This window comes from Podarcis vaucheri (genome assembly GCF_965113315.1).
Source record: "Podarcis vaucheri genome assembly, chromosome: 2".
Lineage (NCBI taxonomy): Eukaryota > Metazoa > Chordata > Lepidosauria > Squamata > Lacertidae > Podarcis > Podarcis vaucheri.
In genome coordinates, this window is record NC_138760.1 from 123,382,297 (window position 1) to 123,405,490 (window position 23,194).

At 47.4% G+C, this 23,194-nt stretch overlaps 3 protein-coding genes across 9 annotated transcripts in view; all 3 read left to right on the forward strand.

The window, feature by feature from the left end:
• The first annotated feature begins 1,141 nt into the window (after positions 1-1,141).
• On the forward strand, positions 1,142-19,089 carry LOC309525280 (uncharacterized protein). 7 transcript variants are annotated; one of them, XM_082210834.1, is made up of 6 exons: positions 6,941-7,010; positions 7,707-7,783; positions 13,143-13,280; positions 16,762-16,881; positions 18,002-18,088; positions 19,048-19,089. In XM_082210834.1, exons 1-6 carry the CDS (start codon positions 6,956-6,958, stop codon positions 19,072-19,074), a joined length of 504 nt encoding a protein of 167 aa, XP_082066960.1. In that variant the 5' UTR covers positions 6,941-6,955; the 3' UTR covers positions 19,075-19,089. The 7 variants fall into 7 exon arrangements, with proteins under 7 accessions (XP_082066963.1, XP_082066961.1, XP_082066962.1 ...); XM_082210837.1 differs by lacking the exons at positions 6,941-7,010; positions 19,048-19,089 and adding an exon at positions 1,142-1,252 and having other exon boundaries at positions 18,002-19,033; XM_082210835.1 differs by lacking the exons at positions 6,941-7,010; positions 19,048-19,089 and adding an exon at positions 6,726-6,843 and having other exon boundaries at positions 18,002-19,032.
• LOC309525006 (uncharacterized protein) overlaps positions 2,990-23,194 on the forward strand; it is a 74,329-nt gene continuing 54,124 nt past the window's right edge. The window contains exon 1 of the mRNA XM_082210324.1: positions 2,990-3,010. The gene's annotated coding sequence lies outside the window, so the exon portion shown is untranslated. The remainder of the gene's footprint in view (positions 3,011-23,194) is intronic.
• Positions 19,566-23,075, forward strand: LOC309524894 (uncharacterized protein). The gene is made up of 2 exons (XM_082210105.1): positions 19,566-19,736; positions 20,774-23,075. Exons 1-2 carry the CDS (start codon positions 19,568-19,570, stop codon positions 22,186-22,188), a joined length of 1,584 nt encoding a protein of 527 aa, XP_082066231.1. The 5' UTR covers positions 19,566-19,567; the 3' UTR covers positions 22,189-23,075.

The window sequence follows — 23,194 nt, forward strand, 5'->3', positions numbered from 1 at the left end:
ATTCACATATGCTCACACATAACCAGAGTTTTACAGTGATTTTATAATCCATTTGAATCATAAAGGCTTTTTGCCTAGCCTAACAGCAAAACTGCTTGAAACCGCAAGTTTTCAGAGATGAACCTTGCCCCAGTCCCTTTTTGAGTCTCTAGAAAAGGGAAGCTATAAATCAGGAGATGCTGGTACATCCCTCCCCTCTTGTCCAGATTAATTCTGTACATGAAACGGGAAGGACTGTCCTTACATGAACAGAGGCTGCAGGGGAGTTACAGTCAGGAGTTCCTCCTAGCTTAAGTTTCCATTCCCCTTCCCATCAAACTGGGAAAAGGTCAGACTGTACAGACAAAGAAAGCAGAAGTTGGGAGTAGTACTCTGTACATGGTCAGGAGCCTGGCTGAATGCGCTTATTGGTTATTTTTTGCTGGCGTTTGTGATTGTCTCGTGATCTCTGGTGCTGTACTCAGGTATTTAACCCCAGAACTTTGATGCTCTGGGTCCCAGTCTTTTGGAAAGGATTCCAACCTGGGTCTATTATTGCTCAGCAATAAAACTTCACCTTCTTTTTCTCCAATTGCTGTGTCTGTCAATCCTTTGTCTCCATTTAAGTGGTACCATTGCCAAATATTTGCTACAATCTCATCTCTCTCCTGAGAAATCTCTATGTGGGACAAGAAGCTACAGTTAGAACTGGATATGGAACAACTGATTGGTTCAAAATTGGGAAAGGAGTACGGCAAGGCTGTATATTGTCTCCCTACTTATTTAACTTATATGCAGAATTCATCATGCGAAAGGCTGGGCTGGATGAATCCCTAGCTGGAATTACTATTTCTGGGTTAGTGGAGTCTGTAACCTGAAGTGTATGTAACCCGAGGTACCACTGTATAGTTTTATAAGGCTGCTGGGAATTGTAGCTCTGAAGAATAAACTATAGTTTATTCCTTTTTTTTTCTTTTTTTCTTTTTTTGGAGGAATGTTTTAAATGTATGCTGTTGTAAAGAGCCACAGTGCATCTTGTAATTCAAAAAACAAAAGCATTCCCTCTCTCTTCCCACCCTCAGCCAGGCTCCGCCCATCAACAAGGAGAGGAGCCTACAGTCACATGGGCAGGAAAGCAAATCTTACTTAGCTCCTGTCCTCGTACAGTGTGGAAATAAAGCATGTGAAGGCCATCTCCCACCGCACAAACCTGATGCCAAGCTACCCAGCATGCTGAGAGGAAGGTGACTGACTGACTTGTGGCAAGGCAAGGGTGAGTTCATATTACGACAAGCTAGAGTTTTCAAACAGAACCCCATTTTTTAGAGTTTGGGCAAATGGCATCAGGACTTAATAAGCCGGGATGTGAAGGAGACTTTTGTGCGCAGACACAGCAAGCTGGCTTCAAGCAAGCTAGCCAAGAGGAGAGTCTTCATCAGGTTCCCGTTTCCATCCGAAGCAGGAAGCTGTGGTTAAAATGGCTCCGCAGCAGTTGAAAAGAAATAACAAAACTTCAGTTAAAAACCACTGGTATACTCACACACATGTGTGTGTCATAGCCATGGAGAAGAAGGAAGATCTAAATTATCCTGTTGTGGCAAGACCACCTGGAAGAATTTTACCCTCATGATTTCTATATAATCATATATCCATATATAACCAAAATATCCTAGACATGATTTTTATATATCCATGTATCTTTCTTGTTGTTTAGTGGTTTAGTCGTGTCTGACTCTTCGTGACCCCCTGGACCAGAGCACGCCAGGCACTCCTGTCTTCCACTGCCTCCTGCAGTTTGGTCAAACTCATGCTGGTAGCTTTGAGAACACTGTCCAACCACCTCGTCCTCTGTCATCCTCTTCTCCTTGTGCCCTCCATCTTTCCCAACATCAGGGTCTTTCCCAGGGAGTCTTCTCTTCTCGTGAGGTGGCCAAAGTATTGGAGCCTCAGCTTCACGATCTGTCCTTCCAGTGAGCACTCAGGGCTGATTTCCTTCAGAATGGAGAGGTTTGATCTTCTTGCAGTCCATGGGACTCTCAAGAGCCTTGCCGTACTCCTTTCCCAATTATGAATCAATCAGTTGTTCCATATTGAGTTCTAACTGTAGCTTCTTGTCCCACATAGAGATTTCTCAGGAGACAGATGAGGTGATCAGGCACTTCCATTTTTTTAAGAACTTGCCATAGTATCCTAATGATGTTAAAAATCACTAAGGCTTCAGCAGAGCTAAAAGTGCTTAAATCTCAAAAATCCAAAGTTTCCCATTTGCCCTCTTTCTCTCTGCCCTGCTACTGTGCTTGAAGGAAACAATAAATCTGATGTGCTGGCATTTTTCTATAGGGAACCTTCGCCAGACTGCTTCTCATGTTCACGAGATGGGGTGGGGGAGTGGTATAGGAAAAAGCAGCCAGCCACAATACAATATGGTGGGGGTTATTCAGGCTTCAATGGTCAAATAGGTTTCTTTTCCTCTTTATTGCTGAAAATTGACGCACCATTTGAGAAAAGCAGAAGTAATCTTTACAATTCAGGGGTGTCAAACTCAAATTCATCGGGGGCCGCATAAGCAATTTGGTCACCCTCAAAGGGCCTGCCACGCATGCGCTGTAGGCTGCCGCGCATGCACTGAAGAGGTGGCTTTCTTGTGTGAAAAAAAAGCGACAATAAAAGGTGAAGGCTGGCGGCCGGTGGCGGCTACACGGGCCACATGATGAGGTCTGGCGGGCCGGATTCGGCGCACGGGCCTTGTGTTTGACACCCGTGCTTTACATGGTCAGAAAAAGAGCTTGTGCACACTCATTGGTTTGATTTTTGCTGCAACATACGACTATGTCATGTTTTATGCTGTTTGTAAAGGTAAAGGGACCCCTGACCATTAGGTCCAGTCGTGGCCGACTCTGGGATTGCGGCGCTCATCTTGCTTTACTGGCCGAGGGAGCCGGCGTACAGCCGCATGTGGCCAGCATGACTAAGCCGCTTCTGGTGAACCAGAGCAGCACACGGAAACGCCGTTTACCTTCCCGCCGGAGCGGTTCCTGTTTATCTACTTTGACATGCTTTCGAACTGCAAGGTTGGCAGGAGCAGGGACTGAGCAATGGGAGCTCACCCCGTCATGGGGATTCGAACCACCAACCTTCTGATCGGCAAGTCCTAGGCTCTGTGGTTTAACTCACAGCACCACCCACGTCCCTTATACTGTTTGTACTCAGGTATAAAACCCCAATGCACAGGGGTTTCGGCGCCCAGGCTCTGGAAACGATTCCGCTGGGTCTTTATTGCTCAGCAATAAACTTCTTTTTCTTCTTTTTCTCCACTGCTGCGTCTGTCGATTCTTGGACACATTTTGAGTGGGCAACAGGTATTCCTTATATACTTGCAACACTGTGATGGCTTTGCTGGTAGAGCATCCTCAGGGCCGTGGGTTTGAGCCCCACCTGGGGCAAAATATTTCTACACTGCAAGGGGTTGGGCTAAATGACCGCCGGGGTCCCAACTCTACAATTCTATGATTCTATGAAGCAATATAGAGCCTGAGGACACACCCACACCATACATTTAAAGCACTGTGATACCATTATAAAATAATAATAATAATAATAATAATAATAATAATAATAATAATAATAATTTATACCCTGCCCATCTGGCTGAGTTTCCCCAGTCACTCTGGGCAGCTCCCAATCAAGTGTTAAAAACAGTACAGCATTAAATATTAAAAACTTCCCTGAACAGGGCTGCCTTCAGATGTCTTTTAAAGATAGGATAGCTGCTTATTTCCTTCACATCTGAAGGGAGGGTGTTCCACAGGGTGGGTGCCACTACCGAGAAGGCCCTCTGTCTGGTTCCCTGTAACCTCACTTCTCGCAATGAGGGAACCGCCACAAGGCCCTCGGTGCTGGACCTCAGTGTCCGGGCTGGACGATGGGGTGGAGACACTCCTTCAGGTATACTGGATTGAGGCTGTTTAGGGCTTTAAAGGTCAGCACCGAAATTTTGAATTGTGCTTGGAAACGTACTGGGAGCCAATGCAGATCTCTCAGGACCAGTGTTATGTGGTCTCAGCGGCCACTCCCAGTCACCAGTCTAGCTGCCGCATTCTGGATTAATTGCAGTTTCCGGGTCACCTTCCAAGGTAGCCCCACATAGAGTGTGTTGCAGTAGTCCAAGCGGGAGATAACTAGAGCATGCACCACTCTGGCAAGACAGTCTGCGGGCAGGTAGAGTCTTAGCCTGCGTACCAGGTGGAGCTGGTAGACAGCTGCCCTGGACACAGAATTAACAGAATTGTAACAGCCATAGCTACCTCCAGCCCCCAAAATCCTGAGAACTGTCATTTGTTATGGGTGCTGAGAGTCTGTTCCCTCTCTCCAAGCTACAGTTCCCAAAGTGCTTTGACAATCAATCCCTCTTAAAAGGGAACTCTGAGAATTGTAGCTGAGAGAGGAGTCTCCTAACGTCTCTCAGGGATTTATGACAGTCAAACCTCGGCTCCTGAACGGCTCCATTTTCGAACGATTTGGCTCCCAGATGCCCAAAGCCTGGAAGTAAACGTTCCAGTTTTCGAACATTTTTTGGAAGCCGAATTCTGATGTCGCTTCCGCTGAGTGCAGGAAGCTCTTGCGACCAACAGGAAGCCACGATTCCATTATCGAACGTTTTGGAAGCCAAACGGGCTTCTGGAACGGATTACATTCCACAACTGAGGTTTGACTGTATGATTATTATTTTTAAAATCATACCACCATTCACCCCAAGATCTCAGGGCGGTTCACAGCATAAAGAAGCAATAAATAATAACTACTGCCTGTCGTCACATGGCTGCAAAAGGCAGAGGAGCCCCCTCCAAAGAAGAAAGAAAAAGTTGGCAACTCTTTACTTGCTTTGTTCTTAATTCTTGCGCTCAACATGTACAGCCACAACCGGATGGTTGGCTACTTTCCCCCGGAATGTTCGCCTGGCACCTTCATTATACACCTTTAGGCACCAGGAGAAAGTACCGTATTTTTCACTCTATAGGACGCACTTTTTCCCCTTCAAAAATGAAGGGGAAATGTGTGTGCGTCCTATGGAGCGAAGACGCCATAGCCCCGCGACCCTCTCTTGGCTGGAGAGGTGATGCGCGGCTATGGCAGGAGCCTCTCCGCTGCCCCTTTCCGCTGCTCCCTGACCTGCTCTTTGGGGCTGGTGGTGGGCTTCCCCCCGCCAGCCCCAAAGAGCAGGTCGAAAGGAACCTGAAGCCTGGAGAGTGAGAGGGGTCAGTGCACACCGACCCCTCTCGCTTTCCAGGCTTCCAAGGTAGCCGCCTGAACGCACCTTAAACGGCACCTTGTTTTAGAGCGGGAAAACAAGAGGGGGAAGTTGTCCCCCTCTCTGTGCATCGCCTCCTGCCGCTTCACTGAAGGGGCGCTGGGCAGAGAGGGGGAGATTTTTTTTCTCTTGTTCTCCCCCCTCTAAAACAAAGTGCGTCCTATTGTCCGGTGCGTCCTATGGTGCGAAAAATACGGTATTCCTTTTCTTCCAGGCCTTTGGCTGATTGACATCCAACGCCCTTAAATGGATTACGGGAGAGGGATTATTGGTTTGTTTTTGTTCTTATGTTTATTATTTATTTTGCATGGGGTTTTTTGTATTGTAATTTCATGTTGTGAACCCCCTGAGTTCTATGAAGTTGTTGTTGTTTAGTCGTTTAGTCATGTCCGACTCTTCGTGACCCCATGGACCAGAGCACGCCAGGCACTCCTGTCTTCCACTGCCGCACGCAGTTTGGTCAAACTCATGCTGGTAGCTTTGAGAACATTATACAGCCATCTCGCCCTCTGTCATCCCCTTCTCCTTGTGCCTTGCCATGGCGAAGGGGCTTGAATAACTCAGAGAAGCTATGAGCTATGCCGTGCAGGGCCACCCAAGATGGACAGGTCATAGTGGAGAGTTTTGACCAAACGTGATCCACCTGGAGGAGGAACCGGCAAGCCACTCCAGTATCCCTGCCAAGAAAACTCCATGGACAAAGGCAACAAGCATGGATGAAGGGCGGTATACAAATTCAATGATGATGATGATGATGAGCGCTCCATGGCCACAGGAGGGCCCTGGGCATAGCTGTCAACTTTTCCTTTTTCTTGCGAGGAATCCTATTCGGAATAAGGGAATTTCCCTTTAAAAAAAGGGAAACGTTGACAGCTATGGCCCTGCGTAGTCCTGGCGGCGGGGAAGCAGAAGCCACGGATTCCTCTCCTTGTTGCTCCGCTCCGCTCCGCTTCGCAGGGCAGCCGCGCCGGATTTTGTCCCTGGGCCCTGCCCGTGTGAACGGTGAGCTCAGCCCGTGCCTCCGTCCGTCCCGGATCCCTGGACCCCGAGGGGCGCGGGATACAGGCAACCGGGGAAAGAGGTTTCCTTTCCTTGAGCGGCGCGGAGCCGCGTCTACACGGCGCCCCTTTAATCCGGTTTCAAACCGGTTTCCTGAAAAGAAACCAAACTCCACAAGCGGGGCGAGGAGTCGGGCAAGAAGTAAAGAAACTATAAATGAAAACAAAAGCCCCCTGCTTTGAAGGTCTTATCCCCCACTGACTCTTTCCTTCTCTGCAAAACTGGTCTCTGCTCCGGGCGCTTCGGCTCCGATCCCTTTGCAAAGCTCGCCGCGTCCATCGCCTCGCAAGGAACCCTGGGAGTTGTAGTCCCGGAGGCCGCGCGGAGAATGGCCGCGCCGGGCCTGCCGCCCTACAACTCCCAGGGTTCCGCGGGAGGGGAAGCGACTGGGTGGCTAACCGGTTTAAGTTAGCAATGCAGACGTTCCTCCCAAAGACTCGGGGATTAGAGAAGCTGGGCTCCGCTGGAGCAGCTCCGACAGATTTGCAGACTTAGTAGTATTATTTTTATATTTATATTTATATTATTGATTTTTCCTCCCGCTTTCCTGCACAAGAAAGGATCTTTTAGCCTGCAGGCGGGGGAAGAAGAGAGGGGTGCACTTTGCACATGCTCAGAGGCATTCTCTTAAACGATTTCCGCCTTCCCCCGCCCCCAGCCCTGGGTGGGTGTGGGAGGGGGCGGGCTGGTGGGTGGGCGATCCTTGCAGGAAAGGGTAGCGGGGCGCGCTTTGCACATGCTCAGAAGAAGCCTGGCCTTCCCTGTTGCATCACCCTCCGCCTGCGGGAGGGACTTCTCGGCGCCTTCAGACGAGCTTGGCTGCGCTTCGCCATCCGTTTCCGTAGGTTGGGGTGCGGGGGGGGGGAAGGGAAGACTTTTTGCACATGCTCTAAAGCATTTTTTAATAATAATAATAATAATAAACTCCTTCCGCCTCCGCCCGCAGCCACCTTTTCTTTTCCCTGAAATATATTTTTTTTTGGGGGGGGGAGTTGAAGTTAGGTCGTGCTTGCTTCCCGGGGAGAGCTGGGTGGTGCTACGATTTGCACTCTGCACGTGCTCAGGGGCTCGGCGCAGCAGCACGTGGGGCCTAGCGCTCTCGACCGAAGCGATTGCTCCTCCTGATTTTTCTGTTGATGCGGAAGGAGATCGAGAAGCAAATGTTCTACGATGGAGCCTTGGTAGCGCTGCAAACTTGAACTCACGACTTTTCTAACCCCCCCAGAGAGAGAGAACCGGGTTGCTTGCTTGCATTTTCTCTCCCACCGCACCCTGCTTTCCCTTTCAATCATTTTTAAAAAATAATTAAAACTCCCTTTTCTTTTCTTTTCTTTTCCTCCCCTCCCCTCTCCCCCACTAGGAGCAGAAAATTTCCGCAATCACCCCAGCTTTACCATGGACGCCGGAGTTGAAAAGGGCGCAGAAGAGAAAATTCAGGTAGGAATAATCAGGGAGGAAAGGGGAGCAGGCAAAGGTCCACATTCAACAAAGATAATTTCCTTTTAAAAAATTTAAAAAGCTGTATTAATTGGTCTGGATTAGAGCGTTGCTTTTGAATGGAGGATTTTGCAGGTTCAAACCACAGCTGCATGGGTGGGGGAGCACCTGCCCCCCAAAAGAAATCCAATTTTTAAAAAATCAATACAGATCTGAGGTTCTGCTCCCACTTTTGATGGGGAAGGAAGGAAAATTAGTGGCAGAGAACCTGCTTTCTATGCAGAAGGCGCCAGGTCCAAACACCAGTGGCATTTCCAGGTAGAATCATAGAGTTGGAAGGGACCCTGAGGGTCATCTAGTCCAACCCCCTGCAATGCAGGAATCTTTTGCCCAGCGTGGAACTCGAACTCACAACCCTGAGATAAGAGTCTCCTGCTGTACCGGCTGAGCTATTCCAACTGGTAGGGCTGGGGAAGGGGGGGGCGGTCTCCTTCCTGACACTCTGGAAAGCTGCTGCCAGGCTGTGTTGACATTACTGAGGTAGATGGACCAAGGGTCTGATTCAATATATGGCAGCTCCCTTTGTTCCTAAATATCTGAGGACAGGCTGTAGCTCAATGGGAGAACGCGTTCTTTGTCCCAGGTTCAATCCCCGAAATCTCTTAAGTGTTTTGTTTTTTTTAAAGAGCATCTGATTGGCTGCCGTGAGAAAAGGGTGTTGAACTTTATCCAATAGCTGAGCTTTCTTATGTTCTAAAACAGTGGTTCTTCAAACTTTTTTCTCCAGGCCACACTTTCAGAATAAAAAATGTGCTCAGACCACACCAGTTTTTTATTTGATAAGAAATACCTTATTTTTCGCTCTATAACACGCACCCGACCATAACACACACGTAGTTTTTAGAGGAGGAAAATCCGTAGGCATGCTACCCATAGGCATTCCCTCCATAACACGCACAGACATTTCCCCTTACTTTTTAGGAGGAAAAAAGTGAGTGTTATGGTGCAAAAAATACGGTACTTTGGAAAGCAAAAGGAAACAACACCTTGCAGCGCTTCATTTATAACGTCAAACAAAACTACAGTGGTACTTCAGGTTGAGTACTTAATTTGTTCCGGAGGTCTGTTCTTAACCTGAAACTGTTCTTAACCTGAAGCACCACTTTAGCTAATGGGGCCTCCTGCTGACGCCGAAGCACAATTTCTGTTCTCATCCTGAAGCCAAGTTCTTAACCCGAGGTAATATTTGTGGGTTAGCAGAGTCTGTAACCTTAAGCGTATGCAACCTGAGGTACCACTGTACTTTATAATGTAATCGTGCGACACTTAGAAAGTGTAAAACAATGCATCCACATAGGAACATGAATTATAAACGAGCCTCGTACCTTAAGTATGTATACAGACTCAATGAGTCGTGAGCTTGCAGCATCACTCGACGCTGTTGCTCGCATTTTGAAAAAAAAATATCTGGACATACTCTGCAAATAAATAAAATCATTTTGATGCTATACTACGTTGAAATGTTTAAATGTTTCTTGGTGGTTCACAAACTGCACCTGGTTCAGAGCCTGGCAGCCAGGTTGCAAGTTGGTCTGGGCACACAATGGCAATCCTGGCCCAACAGCAGTGGCTACCATAGAATCATAGAATCATAGAGTTGGAAGAGACCACAAGGGCCATCGAGTCCAACCCCCTGCCAAGCAGGAAACACCATCAGAGCACTCCTGACATATGGTTGTCAAGCCTCTGCTTAAAGACCTCCAAAGGAGGAGACTCCACCACACTCCTTGGCAGCAAATTCCACTGTCCAACAGCTCTTACTGTCAGGAAGTTCTTCCTAATGTTTAGGTGGAATCTTCTTTCGTGTAGTTTGGATCCATTGCTCCGTGTCCGCTTCTCTGGAGCAGCAGAAAACAACCTTTCTCCCTCCTCTATGTGACATCCTTTTATATATTTGAACATGGCTATCATATCACCCCTTAACCTCCTCTTCTCCAGGCTAAACATGCCCAGCTCCCTTAGCCGTTCCTCATAAGGCATCGTTTCCAGGCCTTTGACCATTTTGGTTGCCCTCCTCTGGACACGTTCCAGTTTGTCAGTGTCCTTCTTGAACTGTGGTGCCCAGAACTGGACACAGTACTCCAGGTGAGGTCTGACCAGAGCAGTTAGTTTCAAAGTGCTGGTTTTGACCCATAAAACCTTATGTGGACCAGGAACCCAATACCTCGACCGGGACATTTGCAGGGAAACCAAAATGCTTGTTTACAAAGCTATTGTACTACCAACCTTACTGTACGCTTGTGAAACACGGACCACTTATAAACGCCTTCTCCAACTCCTCGAAAGATTCCATCAACGGTGTCTCTGAAAATTTTTTGCACATCACTTGGAAAGACAGGTGAACTAATGCCAGTGTACTGGAAGAAGCAAAGATCACCAGTGTCAAAGCAATGTCAACTTCGTTGGACTGGTCATGTTGTGCGGATGCCTGATGATCGTCTTCCAAAGCAACTACTCTATTCCGAACTTAAAAATGGAAAGCGTAATGCTGGTGGCCAACAAAAGAGGTTCAAAGACTCTCTCAAGACAAGTCTTTAAAAATGTAGTATAAACACTGACAACTGGGAAACACTGGCCTGCAAGCGCTCCAGTTGGAGAACAGCCTTTACCAAAAGTGTCACAGACTTTGAAGACGCTCGAACTCAGAACAAAAGGGAGAAACGTGCTAAAAGGAAGGCACGCTTGGCAAATCCACACCATGATCAACTCCCGCCTTGAAACCTTTGTCCCCAGTGTGGAAGGATGTGTGTATCCAGAATTGGCCTCCACAGTCACTTACAGATTCACTGTTAAAGCTTTATTCATGGAAGACAATCTTAATTGGCTACGAGTGATCACCAAAGAAGAAGAAGAGAAGACCATGAGGACTACCTCTCTCCATTTGAACCTCCTGCAAACCCTGCGATCATGTGAGAAATCTGCAGGATGGAAACATGAGAAACAGGCCTTTTCAGTGGTGGCTCCCAGTTTGGGGAATCCTCTCCCCAGGGACTCTTGCCTGCAGCCCTCTTTGTCGAGTTTAAAAAAAAATTCTGACCCTAAGTCTGAAAGGTTTTTAAGTATTTGTGGCTTTTCTAGGGCAGGGTCTGCTAGGCCCTGTGGTTATTTATACGGAAGGTGTCTGTTCATTTTTTATTGACTGTGTTTATTGTAATTGTTTCTGATATTTCTTTTTTTGTGTCTGTAAGTTGCTTTGAGCTGTTTTTATGAGTGAAGCGATTAGTAAGTATTAATAATGCCTGAGGAAGTCCCATCCACCTTGGGCCCATAAAAAGCAAGTTGAGACTTTTGTGGGTAAGCTGAGAGCCTTTTTGGACCCTGGGAGATAACCTGGTGTGTCAGATGGAAAATGAATTGAGATATATATAGTAACTTTGTATTAAGGTAACTTTTTTATATGTAACTATATTTTGCAGTATTTTATTTAAGTTGTTGTTTCAGTTTTCTGTATACCACTTAGAGATATTTTTAATATATTAAGTGGTATAGAAATTAAATGATTATAATAATATTTTTAAATGCAGCAAGTGTTGGGCCTTATCCCAATGAAGTACAATTAAATTTATTAAAACAGGAATAAAATACGTGTTTCTATTTTTGTAATGTCCTTTGGAGACCGGCCAGACCTGCGTCCCAGACCAGTACATCACTACTCCCTGTTTCTTATCTTGAAACAATGCGTTTAACGTCTCCTGTTATAAAAATAAAACTTTGAATTGGTCCAACTTAATCAGTCTTCTAGATTAGTCCAACAAGTTGTGTTCACAGCAAATGCTGTTTTTAGCACTGATGCTTTTAGTATGCCCAGATGCGAGCCAAGCACATTCTTGGTTTTGGTAATATGTCTTACGTAACTTCTATCCGGATACACTTTTTAAAAACAACCGTTGTTTGCTGTTTGATATAGTTTTATTAGATGTTGCTGAAATTGTTTTGCTTTAATGATAGTAAGCTAAGTTGAATCAAAATTGTTGCAGAAGTTGCAATGCATGTATTTTGGGCATACGATTTAGCACATCCTTTCATGTGGTTGGATATCTGTGGAATGTAATCTTGCTTTTCTTTGATAATGGCGGTGGGTGGTGGTGGGGAGTCGCCTTCCAAAGAAAAAAAGGCTACAAATATCCCTTCGTTTGAGCATCTCTCATCCCTTTTCCTTGTACAATTCTAGCTTTGCTGATTCTGGTAATTATGATTTAATTTCTCACATCTGCTTCAAATCAGTATTTTAGATTTGTAGTAATATTCATAACAATACTTTTATTTTTGTACGGCTTTTATGCCACTAGCCTCCTTTATCTTCTTTTCTGTAGTGCTTAAGTTCTGAACAGGTCAAAACGACATGGTGGTTGTGGGGAGAGAATGGGTGAGGACAGAATTGGTCCCTGAGCTTTTTGGAGGAAGGAAGGGATAACTCAGCTTCCTCCCACCCCAGTTTATTATTTTCTTTATAAAAATTTTTTATATACCATTGTATCATAAAAACACACCACTGCGGCTTACAACGTTATAAAAATAAAAAACGGAGTAAAATAATAAAAATAAACTTCAATATACAGATGGCTACATGGCACGCAAAACAGTGTTTGATATTGAACATGGACTCTGGGGGGTTGGTCTTGTTTTTATGATCATTATTAATTGAGTTTATATACTGCCCTATACCCAGAGGTCCCAGGATGGTTCACATAAAAGATATATATGAGCATACAGACAGTAAGGGTGGTAGTAGGATGCCAGAGGTGAACTTATTTTTTGGAAATAAGTTCTTGAGATTGTTAGAAATGCACCACTTAGTCCATTACAGTTATAGGAAAGAAGAGGTTAGTATTCCCCTCAATAAAGATGGAAGATCTCCTAGTGGCTTTTAATACATGCACATGATTTAAGCCACAGGGGTCAGCAAACTTTTTCAGCCATGGGCCGGTCCACTGTCCCTCAGACCTTGTAGGGGGCCGGACTATATTTTGGAAGAAAAAAAAAAATGAACGAATTTCTATGCCCCACAAATAACTCAGATATGCATTTTAAATAAAAGCACACATTCTACTCATGTAGAAACATGCTGATTCCCGGACCGTCTGCGGGCCAGATTGAGAAGGCGATTGGGCCGGATCCGGCCCCCGGGCCTTCGTTTGCCTACCCATGATTTAAGGCTTTGCCACGTAATTTGTGGCCTTTAATCAGTTGGGAAGAAGCTGTAACATAGAGCAAAATGTTTCAAAGGTAGAAACGTCCAGGTTCAGTTCCTGGCATCTTGAAGCAAATCAGCAAGCAGGTAACGTTTCTCTTTCTTCAGGTGGTGCCGAAGGAACGCCTCACCCTCCTTAAACAAAAGAGAGGAGACACTGAAGCTAAGCCCGAGAAGCCAGCAGACGGCAAGAAGATGCTGACTGAAGAGAAAGCTGAAGCATCAGCTGCCACTGAGGAATTAAAGGTTAGAAACATCCTCTCCTGTTTTTCTAGGGCTCCGTAAGCCCTTGGCGTGCTGCACAAAAAAAATAAATTAGGAGATTATCTCTGTGATGTTAGGGGGCCAAAAGGCAAGAAAGAGATCTGAAAGCCTATATGAGGAGGGGGTGTAGTTCACTTGGCAGAACATCTCTTGTACGTTCCTGGGTTCAATCCTCAACATCTCCAAAAAGAATTGGGAATGTTCCTGGCCCGAGCCACTGGCCTTAAGCGTAGACAGTCCTGAGGTGCCTGGACCAATGTCCTGATTCGGTATGAGGCAGCTTTCTGTAACTCTGGCAAATATTCCCACCTCTGCACCAGTGTCAGTGTTGCAAGTACCGTATTTTTTGCACCATAACACTCACTTTTTTCCTCCTAGAAAGTAAGGGGAAATGTCTGTGCGTGTTATGGAGCGAATGCCTGCGGGTGGCGGGGGGGGGGGGGAATCTGCTGCAGTCGTGAGCAGAGGATCCATGGTTCTCCTTCCTTCCCTTCTCCGTAGTTACAAAGCACGGATCCACATGGATCCTCAGGATTTTTGCATTGGGCTACTCCAAACTCACTGTCAGATCACATGTCTGTGGCCACAGCATGAACCACAAAAATCATATATCCACTATTTCGTTTAGAATATTTTTTTTCTTGTTTTCCTCTAAAAACTACATGCGTGCTATGGTCAGGTGCGTGTTATAGAGCGAAAAATACGGTATATATGGAATACCTGTGGCCCACTCAGATTGTGTCCAAGAATCGACAGACGCAGCAGTGGAGAAAAAGAAGGCAAAGTTTATTGCTGAGCAGTAAAGACCCAGTGGAATAGTTTCCAGAGCCTGGGCGCTGAAACCCCTCTGTGCATTGGGGTTTTATACCTGAGTACAAACAGCATAAAACATGACATATTCGTATGTTGCAGCAAAAATCAAACCAATGAGCGCACACAAGCTCTTCCTCTGCCCATGTAAAGAATACGTCTGCTTTCCTCTGATGGTGCGTCAATTTGCACTTTACCCTAATTTTCAGCAATAAAGAGGAAAAGAAACCTATTTGAGCGTTGAAACCTGAATAACCTCCACCATCTGTTATTGACTTCGAACATTGCATTGTGGCTGGCTGTTTTTTCCTGCTCCCTAACTCAGAGTCGGTCACGACTGGACCTAATGGTCAGGGGTCCCTTTACCTTTACCTAACTCAGCCCCATCTTGTGAGCCTGAGAAGCTGTCTGGAGAAAGATCCCTATAGAAAAATGCCAAAACATCAGATTTATTATTTCCTTCAAGCAAAGTAGCAGGGCAGAGAGAGAAATAGGGCAGAGGACAACTTTTGGATTTTTAAGATCTAAGCGCTTTAGTTCTGCTGAAGCTTTAGCGATTCAAACCTCATTAGGATACATGGATATATAAAAATCATAATTAGGATATAGTGGTGCCTCGCAAGACGAAAAGAATCCGTTCTGTGATTCTCTTCGTCTAGCGGTTTTTTCGTCTTGCGAAGCAAGCCCATTGACGGATTAGCAGATTAGCGCTTTTAGCGGCTTTTAGCGGCTTATCAGCTTATCAGATCAGCTGATAAGTGGCTTAGCGACTTAGAAAAAGGGGGGGAGGGGAAAAAACCCCGCAGGAACTCACGAGACATTTTCGTCTTGCGAAGCAAGCCCATAGGAGATTCGTTTTGCGAAGCACCTCCAAAACGGAAAACCTTTTTGCCTAGCGAGTTTTCCGTCTTGCGAGGCATTCGTCTTGCAGGGCACCACTGTATATGGTTATATATGGATTATATAGAAATCATAAGGGTAAAATTCTTCCAGGTGGTCTTGCCACATTAGAAAACTCAAATATATAAGCTAGGCGTCAAACGGCTCCTTAAAAACCAGGGTTACAGTTGCCAAAACAGAACGGCTCGGTGCCATTTCTGGGCCAGGCGGCTTGACAGTTGTATTTGTCAATGCAACGTTTGCGTTCCTGAAATTCATTCCAATTGTGCAGATAAAATATAGCAGATATAATTCTGCAGGATGTGAAAACAGTCAAGATCCAATGATCCCCAGGCATTCACCTCCAGATGGTGGAGACATCAGGCGCCATCCTGGCACCCTGGAATCTTTACTCGGTTGCAAGTGGCCAATAACCAGGTGCAAAATACGCCTGGAGAATTTCAAACGCTTCTTTGCACCAATGCTGCTGGTTCCAGAGATAACTGGGAAAGGACCTGTAGCTGGTCTTCCTCACCCCAGTTAGGCACAATTCAACTTCTTGAAATGGAAATGCAAGGTATCTTCCTATTTGTGATGTCCTTCAGAGGCAAGCCAGACCGCCATACCAGACTGGTTCTCCACCACTCCCCCATCTTGAACCAAGGCGGTTATGTCTCAACCTCCTCCTTTAAAAAGAAAACCTGGAATAGGGCTTTATAGATTACTTAGTTGTCTTCACAGCAGATGCTGTTTTTAGCGTTGATATTTTTGGCACGCTCAGATGTGAGCCAAGCACATTCTTGTGTAATTTAGGATTTGATAATGCGTCCACGTAACTTCTGTCCAGATACGCTTTATAAAAATAGCAGTTGTTTGCATTTGATGTCATTTTATTAGTCATTGCTAAAATTATTTGGTCTGAGAGTAGCAAAATGTTTCATCAGAATTATTGCAGAAGTTGCTTATGATTTATCAACTCCTGCAGTATAGAAGGAACTTTGGAAATCGGAATATAAGCCTAACAACCAGCTAAACCAGTAAACGATTCCTATAGACCCTTCGGATGCTGTTGGACTCTGAATCCCATCAGCCACCCAGCCAGCACGGCCATGGATGATGGGACTTGTAGTCCAGGAACGTCTGAAGGGCAACAGGTTCCACATCTGTGAAGTAGGAGATAAAACCTGGCGTAGCCACATCTGGAAGGTTCCCCATCCCTTGTGTAAGCTGTTAAATGTAATAATACTGTAAAACAAAAACACACAACAAAATTGGTCTGAGGTGTGAGTGGTTCTACCTGGTGGTTTGTTTCAGACAGTGGACCATTTTTTTGGGCTTATCAGACAGCTTGTGTCTGATTTCCAAGCTACTCAAAGTATATCTATGTCACTGCAAGATGCAGAGGTACATGTACATCGAGTTGAGGTGCTGGCCTGTGGATTGTTTAAACCATGGTTTCCTGTTACACCCATACCAGGAAACTGATTTAATCCCCAGTTATGAAACCAGGACTGATTTCTAACTAGTAATTCAGCCACGTGCCCAGTAAACCATGGTTTCTGTCAGAGAAGGTGGAGCCTGTGCCCGACGCTTGCACAAATGGCAGACAGAATAATGTAAGCCGGATTCATAAGGGAACACTCCATGATGACCCAACTGCTGTTGCTTGCTGAAACCTTTTGAAACCACAGAAACTGCCGTGGTGATCAGGAATGTTATTCCAAATCAGATCCTAAGGGTTTCATTCTTTCTCCTTCCCACCTCCCATTTTCAGCACGAAAAATTGCAGGAGAGTCCGTTAGATATCATAAGCGAGAAGGTTAAAGAGGAAAGCAGCAGCGACGAACTGATGATCGAGGATCCTACGGAAGAGGAACGCGGAAACAGCAACGAGGTACTGATCAGATGGAGGGGTGGTTTTTCTTTAGGGTTGTGGATAAATTTTCCTGGAAATAAAGGAGGAAAAATTATTCAGTAGTCCTTCCAAGACCATCAGCAATTTTCAAGTGGTCCGCTGGGGAAAGGGGGCAGGGAGTTTGGGAATTTTGTTTGTCACCTTGAATTGGGCTTGGCAACTGGCAAGCAGTTGCAGGAATAAGCCAATCAGTGCAGTCCCTGTTAAGGCTTCTGCACATATCACCACTATGGGCCATGAGTTTGATGGCACAATGATTTTTAATCTCTGCTAAACCAGCACCCCAAGGCCATTTGCGCGGAAGAGAATACAACAAATTAAGTTTTTAAACTTAATGCCCTAACAAGTGGCCGCTTGTGGTGAAGACCCATTTAGTCAGCCGGGAAAGACTGTTGGAACCAAAATGAGATTTGATCGCTTCCAGGAAGTGGGTGCTTGTTGTATCTCGACCAGAGTGCTATTCCACAGAACAGGGGTTGCCACACTAAAAGCCCTGTGTCAGGTTACTCCTGAGGCCTTTGGGAATTTTAGGATAAAAACATTCCTGCAGACTGCAGCGTGATCTACTTGGGTGTAAAAGGGATAAGGCAGTCTCCCAAGTAAAGTGGTCCTGAGCTGTATGAGGGTCTTACATGTTAGTACCAACACGTATACAGTCATACCTTGGAAGTCGAATGGAATCCGTTCCGGAAGTCCGTTTGACTTCCAAAACGTTCAGAAACCAAAGCACGGCTTCTGATTGGCTGCAGGAAGCCCCTGCAGCCAGTTGGAAGCCCCTTAGGACATTTGTGTTCCAAAGAGCGTTCACAAACCGGAACACACACTTCCAGGTTTGCGGTGTTTGGGAGCCACAACGTCTGAGTACCATGGCATTTGGGATCCAAGGTACAACTGTATATCATAGCTGAAGTGGCTGAAAATGTGGATAGACTTTGTGGCTAGGTTGGGATGAAACTTGAAGAGAGACGCTAGGAGAGTGTCTGGCCACACGAATTCTTAATCTTCATAGTAACTGGAGCTGCATATTTCTTTAAAACTCAAAAGGAGGAAGCGGCGGCTGTTGCTTTCTATTGAACTTAGTAATTTTATTCATTGGAAGGTGTTGCCGGATTCCGAAGCGATGGACCTGAGGAAAGAGAAGAAGGAAGAGGATGGAGAAGAAGGAAACAGCAGTGAGAAGATAGTGGTAAGGGTTTTTTTGGGGTGGAGTTCAGTAGGGTAAGCAGACTCAATAGTTGATCTGACACGGGTGGGCAGATTCCTTATTGACCCAAAACACGGAGCCAAGCCGGCTATCATAAATTACAGGGATTGCCAGCATACCGCCCAAGGATGCCAGCATGCCTGCCAGTGCCCCCAGCAGTGGCACCTGCAAAAGGCCTTTGTAAATATCCCCTGGAAAATCCACAATGTACAGGAGACCCTTTGCTCTTCTTGCCAAATTCCTGTTGCACTCCCTCAGCTTCTCCTAAATTAAAAACTCCCTCTTAAATGTGCCCACATTTCATTGGATGAGAGGACTGGGCTCCTTCCCTTCTGCACTGAACAGGGGAGAGGTCCCTGTGACTGGCGGGGGTTGATGTGGGTGCCTCTTTCCCCATTGGTTGGGGGGCATTCCCACATCATCTTGTGGTCCTGTTTCTTTTTTTTTTGCTCATCAGTGTTACACCACGCCACCATGGTGGCCGTTTTGTGACTGGTGCCCCTGGCACTTTCTCAACCTCTCTTAATATTTATTATCTATATATTTAAAAAAGGATAAAGAAAATGTGTTACCTTTGCAGTAACTGCCCAGTGTCAGTGAGTTCCACAGCTGCTGTCCATTTTTACTAGCTCCTTTTTCCAAGCAAACATTAAAAGCAAGTGCAAGAGAACAATCTAAAATTTTCACCCAGGACCTCCGTACAGGCTTGTGTCCCGGGAAGGTCACTTTGGTACTGCAGTTTGACTTCACCCCTGGAGGTGCACTCCATTGCCCCTTGGGACAGAGGCCAGCAGCCTGCTGCCTGTTGCTCTTGCTGGGCTCTCATTTTTTGTAAGAAAGTGAACAATTTTTCCCTGTACAGCTCATGGTTTGTACCTTTCTCTCTCTCTCTCTCTCTCCCTCCCTCTCCCCCCCCCCCCGCCAACACCCTTCCCTTGCAGGATTCGGGAAGTATTGAAATCAGGTAAGAATCCACCTGCTTTCGGGCTTTTTTCCCAGAGGTGGGGGTGGGAATCGTCATACTTGTGTACATCTGACCATCCATACCATACATTCAAAGCAGTAATTTGCCAATTTAAACAGCCACGGCTTCCCCCAAAGAATCCTGGGAAGTGAAATTAATGGGCCTCAATAGCCATGTCCATTAAGAGCCAGCATAGAGTGTTGGGGCCTGGGAAATCAGGGCCGAGTCGTAAGAGAAGAACGACCTACGACCTTCCAGGTGTTGCTGGGACCCCAGTTTGCCACCATCTCTGGCCACGCTGGCTGGGGCCAATGGAAGTCCAGCCTTACCCCTGTTGCCCATCTTTCCTGCAAGGAACGGAAAAAATAAAACACATCTCTGAGGTATTTTGTGCTGAAGGTCTTGACAGGGATACGAACCCAGGACCCCTTGTGCATTAAGGAGGCTTTCTATTAATGTAGAGTCTTTTTTTGCTGTTCAAACTTAAAGCTATTTACATGGTTCATTTTCTGTTTACGTATTCCCCCACCCCTCTCTCCCACTGCCTCGTAAACCTCAGGGAAGAAGAGGACACTCTGGCGCAGAGACTTGAGGAGCTCAAACGGAAATACGGTGATCTGTGTCAGAACAGCCCTGCCTTCCAGGAGATGATGCTGAGACTCAAAGGTCTGCATCTTCCACTCAGTGTTGGGCAAACAGACCTTTGTTTGTTAAGGGTTTGGGGTTTTTTAGCTCTGAAGGGAGAACAACAGATCCCAGGGTGGGTGCCCTTTATATGCATGTCCCTTAGCTGCTTAGATCTCTCTTTGCAGTGAGCTGCCTAGTTTGCTTCTAATCCTTTTATTTGAAGCATTTTTGCTCCACTCTTTAGTCGAAAATGCTCAAGAGTGACTTGGAAAGATCAGTCGTAAGAGGGTCGGCCCTCAATCCGAAAAACACAACTCGTGTGGAAAAAGTGATGGGGAGGGGGGAAGGAAAAAAGCAACTGCACCTGTTCCTTGAAGTTGCAGTTCTTATAATGACTAGTTCAGATGGATAATTACTATTTATACCCCACCCATCCGGCCGGGTTTCCCCAGCCTCTGTGGGCGGCTCCCAACAGAATATTAAAAACACAATCAAACATTAAAAAATTCCCTAAACAGGGCTGCCTTCAGATGTCTTCTAAAAGTCAGATAGTTGTTTATCTCCTTGACATCCATGGGAGGGGCATTCCACAGGGCAGGTGCCGCTACCGAGAAGGCCCTCTGCCTGGTTCCCTGTAGCCTCACTTCTCACAGGGAGGGAACCGCCAGAAGGCCCTCAGAGCTGGACCTCAGTGTCTGGGCTGAACAAGAGTTCAGGTAGCCTGATGGATTGGCTGCTAGTTGATGTCAGTTCAAGGATGGCCAAATGCAGTCAGGATTCCTCAGCAGCGGTGATGGAGTAGCCTAAGGGACTGGCTGGCACTAGGTAATTTAATTTAATTTAAGTTGCCGGCTTGATTTCAGTTCTATCTTTGCAGCAGGAGTAGACCTGCTGAAATGAGCGGACCTCATACTTAGCCGCTTTTGTAGATTTCAGTGGGTCTGAAATACAACCCATGAAGACTAGAACCTTGCTTCTAAACAACGCCTGCAATAATGTCTACCTTTGCTTAGCCAAATCTGCTGCTGCTCTGTTTGATGAATTCTCTCCCTGTCTTGACGCTCTCGTCCCTGCAGCCGGCTGGTTAGGCCACAGCAAGGAAGGGGAGCCTTCTCTGGGGAGCTCGGAGCGGCTACAGCTGAACCGGATGATGTGGGGAGGAGACGAGGTCAGCTTCCCCCGGGGGGACGGCCAGGCCGGAGCGTCCGAGGGCCACTCTCTGGACAGCCGGGGACCAATTTCCATCCCTTTCGGCAGGGGCTTCTTCGACTTCAGCGAGTTCGCCGTGCAGCAGAGCTTCCTGCAGAAGAAGGGCCTCCCGGAGGTCTCGAAGGGCTATGGGGTGGTGGGCCTGAGCCCGGGCGCCGTGAAACCCCCGCCGGCCGAGAAGCCCTACAAGTGCAACGAGTGCGGGAAGAGCTTTGGCAAGCGGTCGACGCTGAACACGCACGGGCGGACGCACACGGGCGAGAAGCCCTTCAAGTGCTCCCACTGCGACAAGCGCTTCAGCCAGAGCTCCCACCTGCAGCTGCACGAGCGGACCCACACCGGCGAGAAGCCCTACAAGTGCCTCCTGTGCGAGAAGAGCTACAACCAGCGCTCCAGCCTCATCATCCACGAGCGCAGCCACACCGGGGAGAAGCCGTACACCTGCCTCGAGTGCGGGAAGAGCTTCAGCCAAAAGGCCACGCTGGTCCTCCACGAGAAGAGTCACCGGGGTGAGAAGCCCTACAAGTGCCTGGAGTGCGGAAAGGGCTTCAGCCTGAGTGCCGACCTCATCCGTCACCAGAGCATCCACACCGGCGAGAAGCCCTACACCTGCTCCGAGTGCGGGAAGAGCTTCAGCCAGAACTCGCACCTCATGGCCCACATCCGGACCCACACGGGCGAGAAGCCCCACAAGTGCCTGGAGTGCGGCAAGGGCTTCAACTGGACCTCGGAGCTCGTCGCCCACGAGCGGACCCACACGGGCGAGAAGCCCTACCAGTGCCTCTACTGCGAGAAGAGCTTCAGCGTGCGCTCCAGCCTCAGCAAGCACGAGCGGACCCACACCGGCGAGAAGCCCTACATCTGCCTGCAGTGCGGCAAGGGCTTCATCCAGCGCTCCAGCCTGGTGGCGCACGAGCGCTCCCACACCGGCGAGAAGCCCTACATGTGCCTGGGCTGCGGGAAGTGCTTCCGCGAGAGCTCCCAGCTCATCGCCCACGAGCGGACGCACACCAGCGAGAAGCCCTACGTCTGCCCCGAGTGCGGAAGCTGCTTCAAGGCCAAGGCAGCCCTCATCCGGCACCAGCGTTGCCACCTGGGCCTGAACTCTTTCATATGCGCGGACTGCGGGAAGATCTTCTCGTCGGCCGCCGAGAGCCCGGAGAAATGCCCCGAGTGCGTCAACCTGGGCCTAATGGCCGACCTCGCACAAGTCTCCGGAGAGGCCTACCTAGAGGGGGCAGAAGGAGAAGGAGGAGAAGACGGAAGTGAGGCGAAGATATGAGAAGCGTTTTTTACTTTCCTCTTGGCCGGTGACCTCTTGCACCCTCTTTCAGGTGAAAGGATGGCATCAAAGAACTGGGCCACAGCTGAGGGTGAACTCTGGTCTGGTCAGTGAAGGAAGAGCCGTTGGGCACGGTTGCCTTCTCCAAACATAGCTGTGAAAAGGATGGGGCGGCCCTCCCCTCCATTTTAGGCTAACTGCTTCCTTCTCTTTCCTTCTCTTTTTTTCTGGCCCTACGGCTCTCCCTTCTCCATGCTGGGCTTAGTAAGGAAGGAGCGGTATAGAGGTGTGAGGCTGCTGCCTAGCAGCAGACCACCATGTTCTTCATTGGCTTCCCAGGAAGCAGGAAAAGGTCTGTGCAAGAACAGGCCCGAATGCCTAACGGTTCTCTCCTTGTGGCAAAACAATGGACATTTTCAGACCACGGGGCGAGGAAAGCATGGGGTATGGGGGGAGAGAAGATTGTGTATAAGAAGGAGGGATGGTGACATGGTTTGAGGCCTTCCCCATTAGTCTCGCCCTCAACTCTTGCCTAATTTTGTTTTTATCTGGTGAGGAGGGTTTGGCGTGGCAACTGGGCAGCCATTTTAGCATTGATTCATGCTGTGGCTTGGCCTAGATAACCCTCTCGCTGTCAAGCCCTAACCGGACTGCAACGTTGCTTGGATTTGGCAAATGAGTTTCGCCCGGGCTTTGCTTTCCGCAGAATAAGTTTATGAAGAACTGCCCATCAGGACAAGGTGGACCCAAGCTGGGGTGGCAGAATGGGAATAGCACTGACCGCCAATCTGAGCCAGCCGAGGTGCCGGTCCATGTGTTGGCACACGGCAAGGGATTCGAATCCATGCCGGCCATTTTACCCTGAGAAATGGGTTGGACCAGGAACAGAAGCAAAACTGGCTTTCTTTTTTAGATGAATTACGTTTTGATTGTAGGAAATGAATTCAATTTTTTGTCTTGTTTAGCATCTGGCTTGGGTAGCAGTCTCAACTAGCGGTGTATGTGA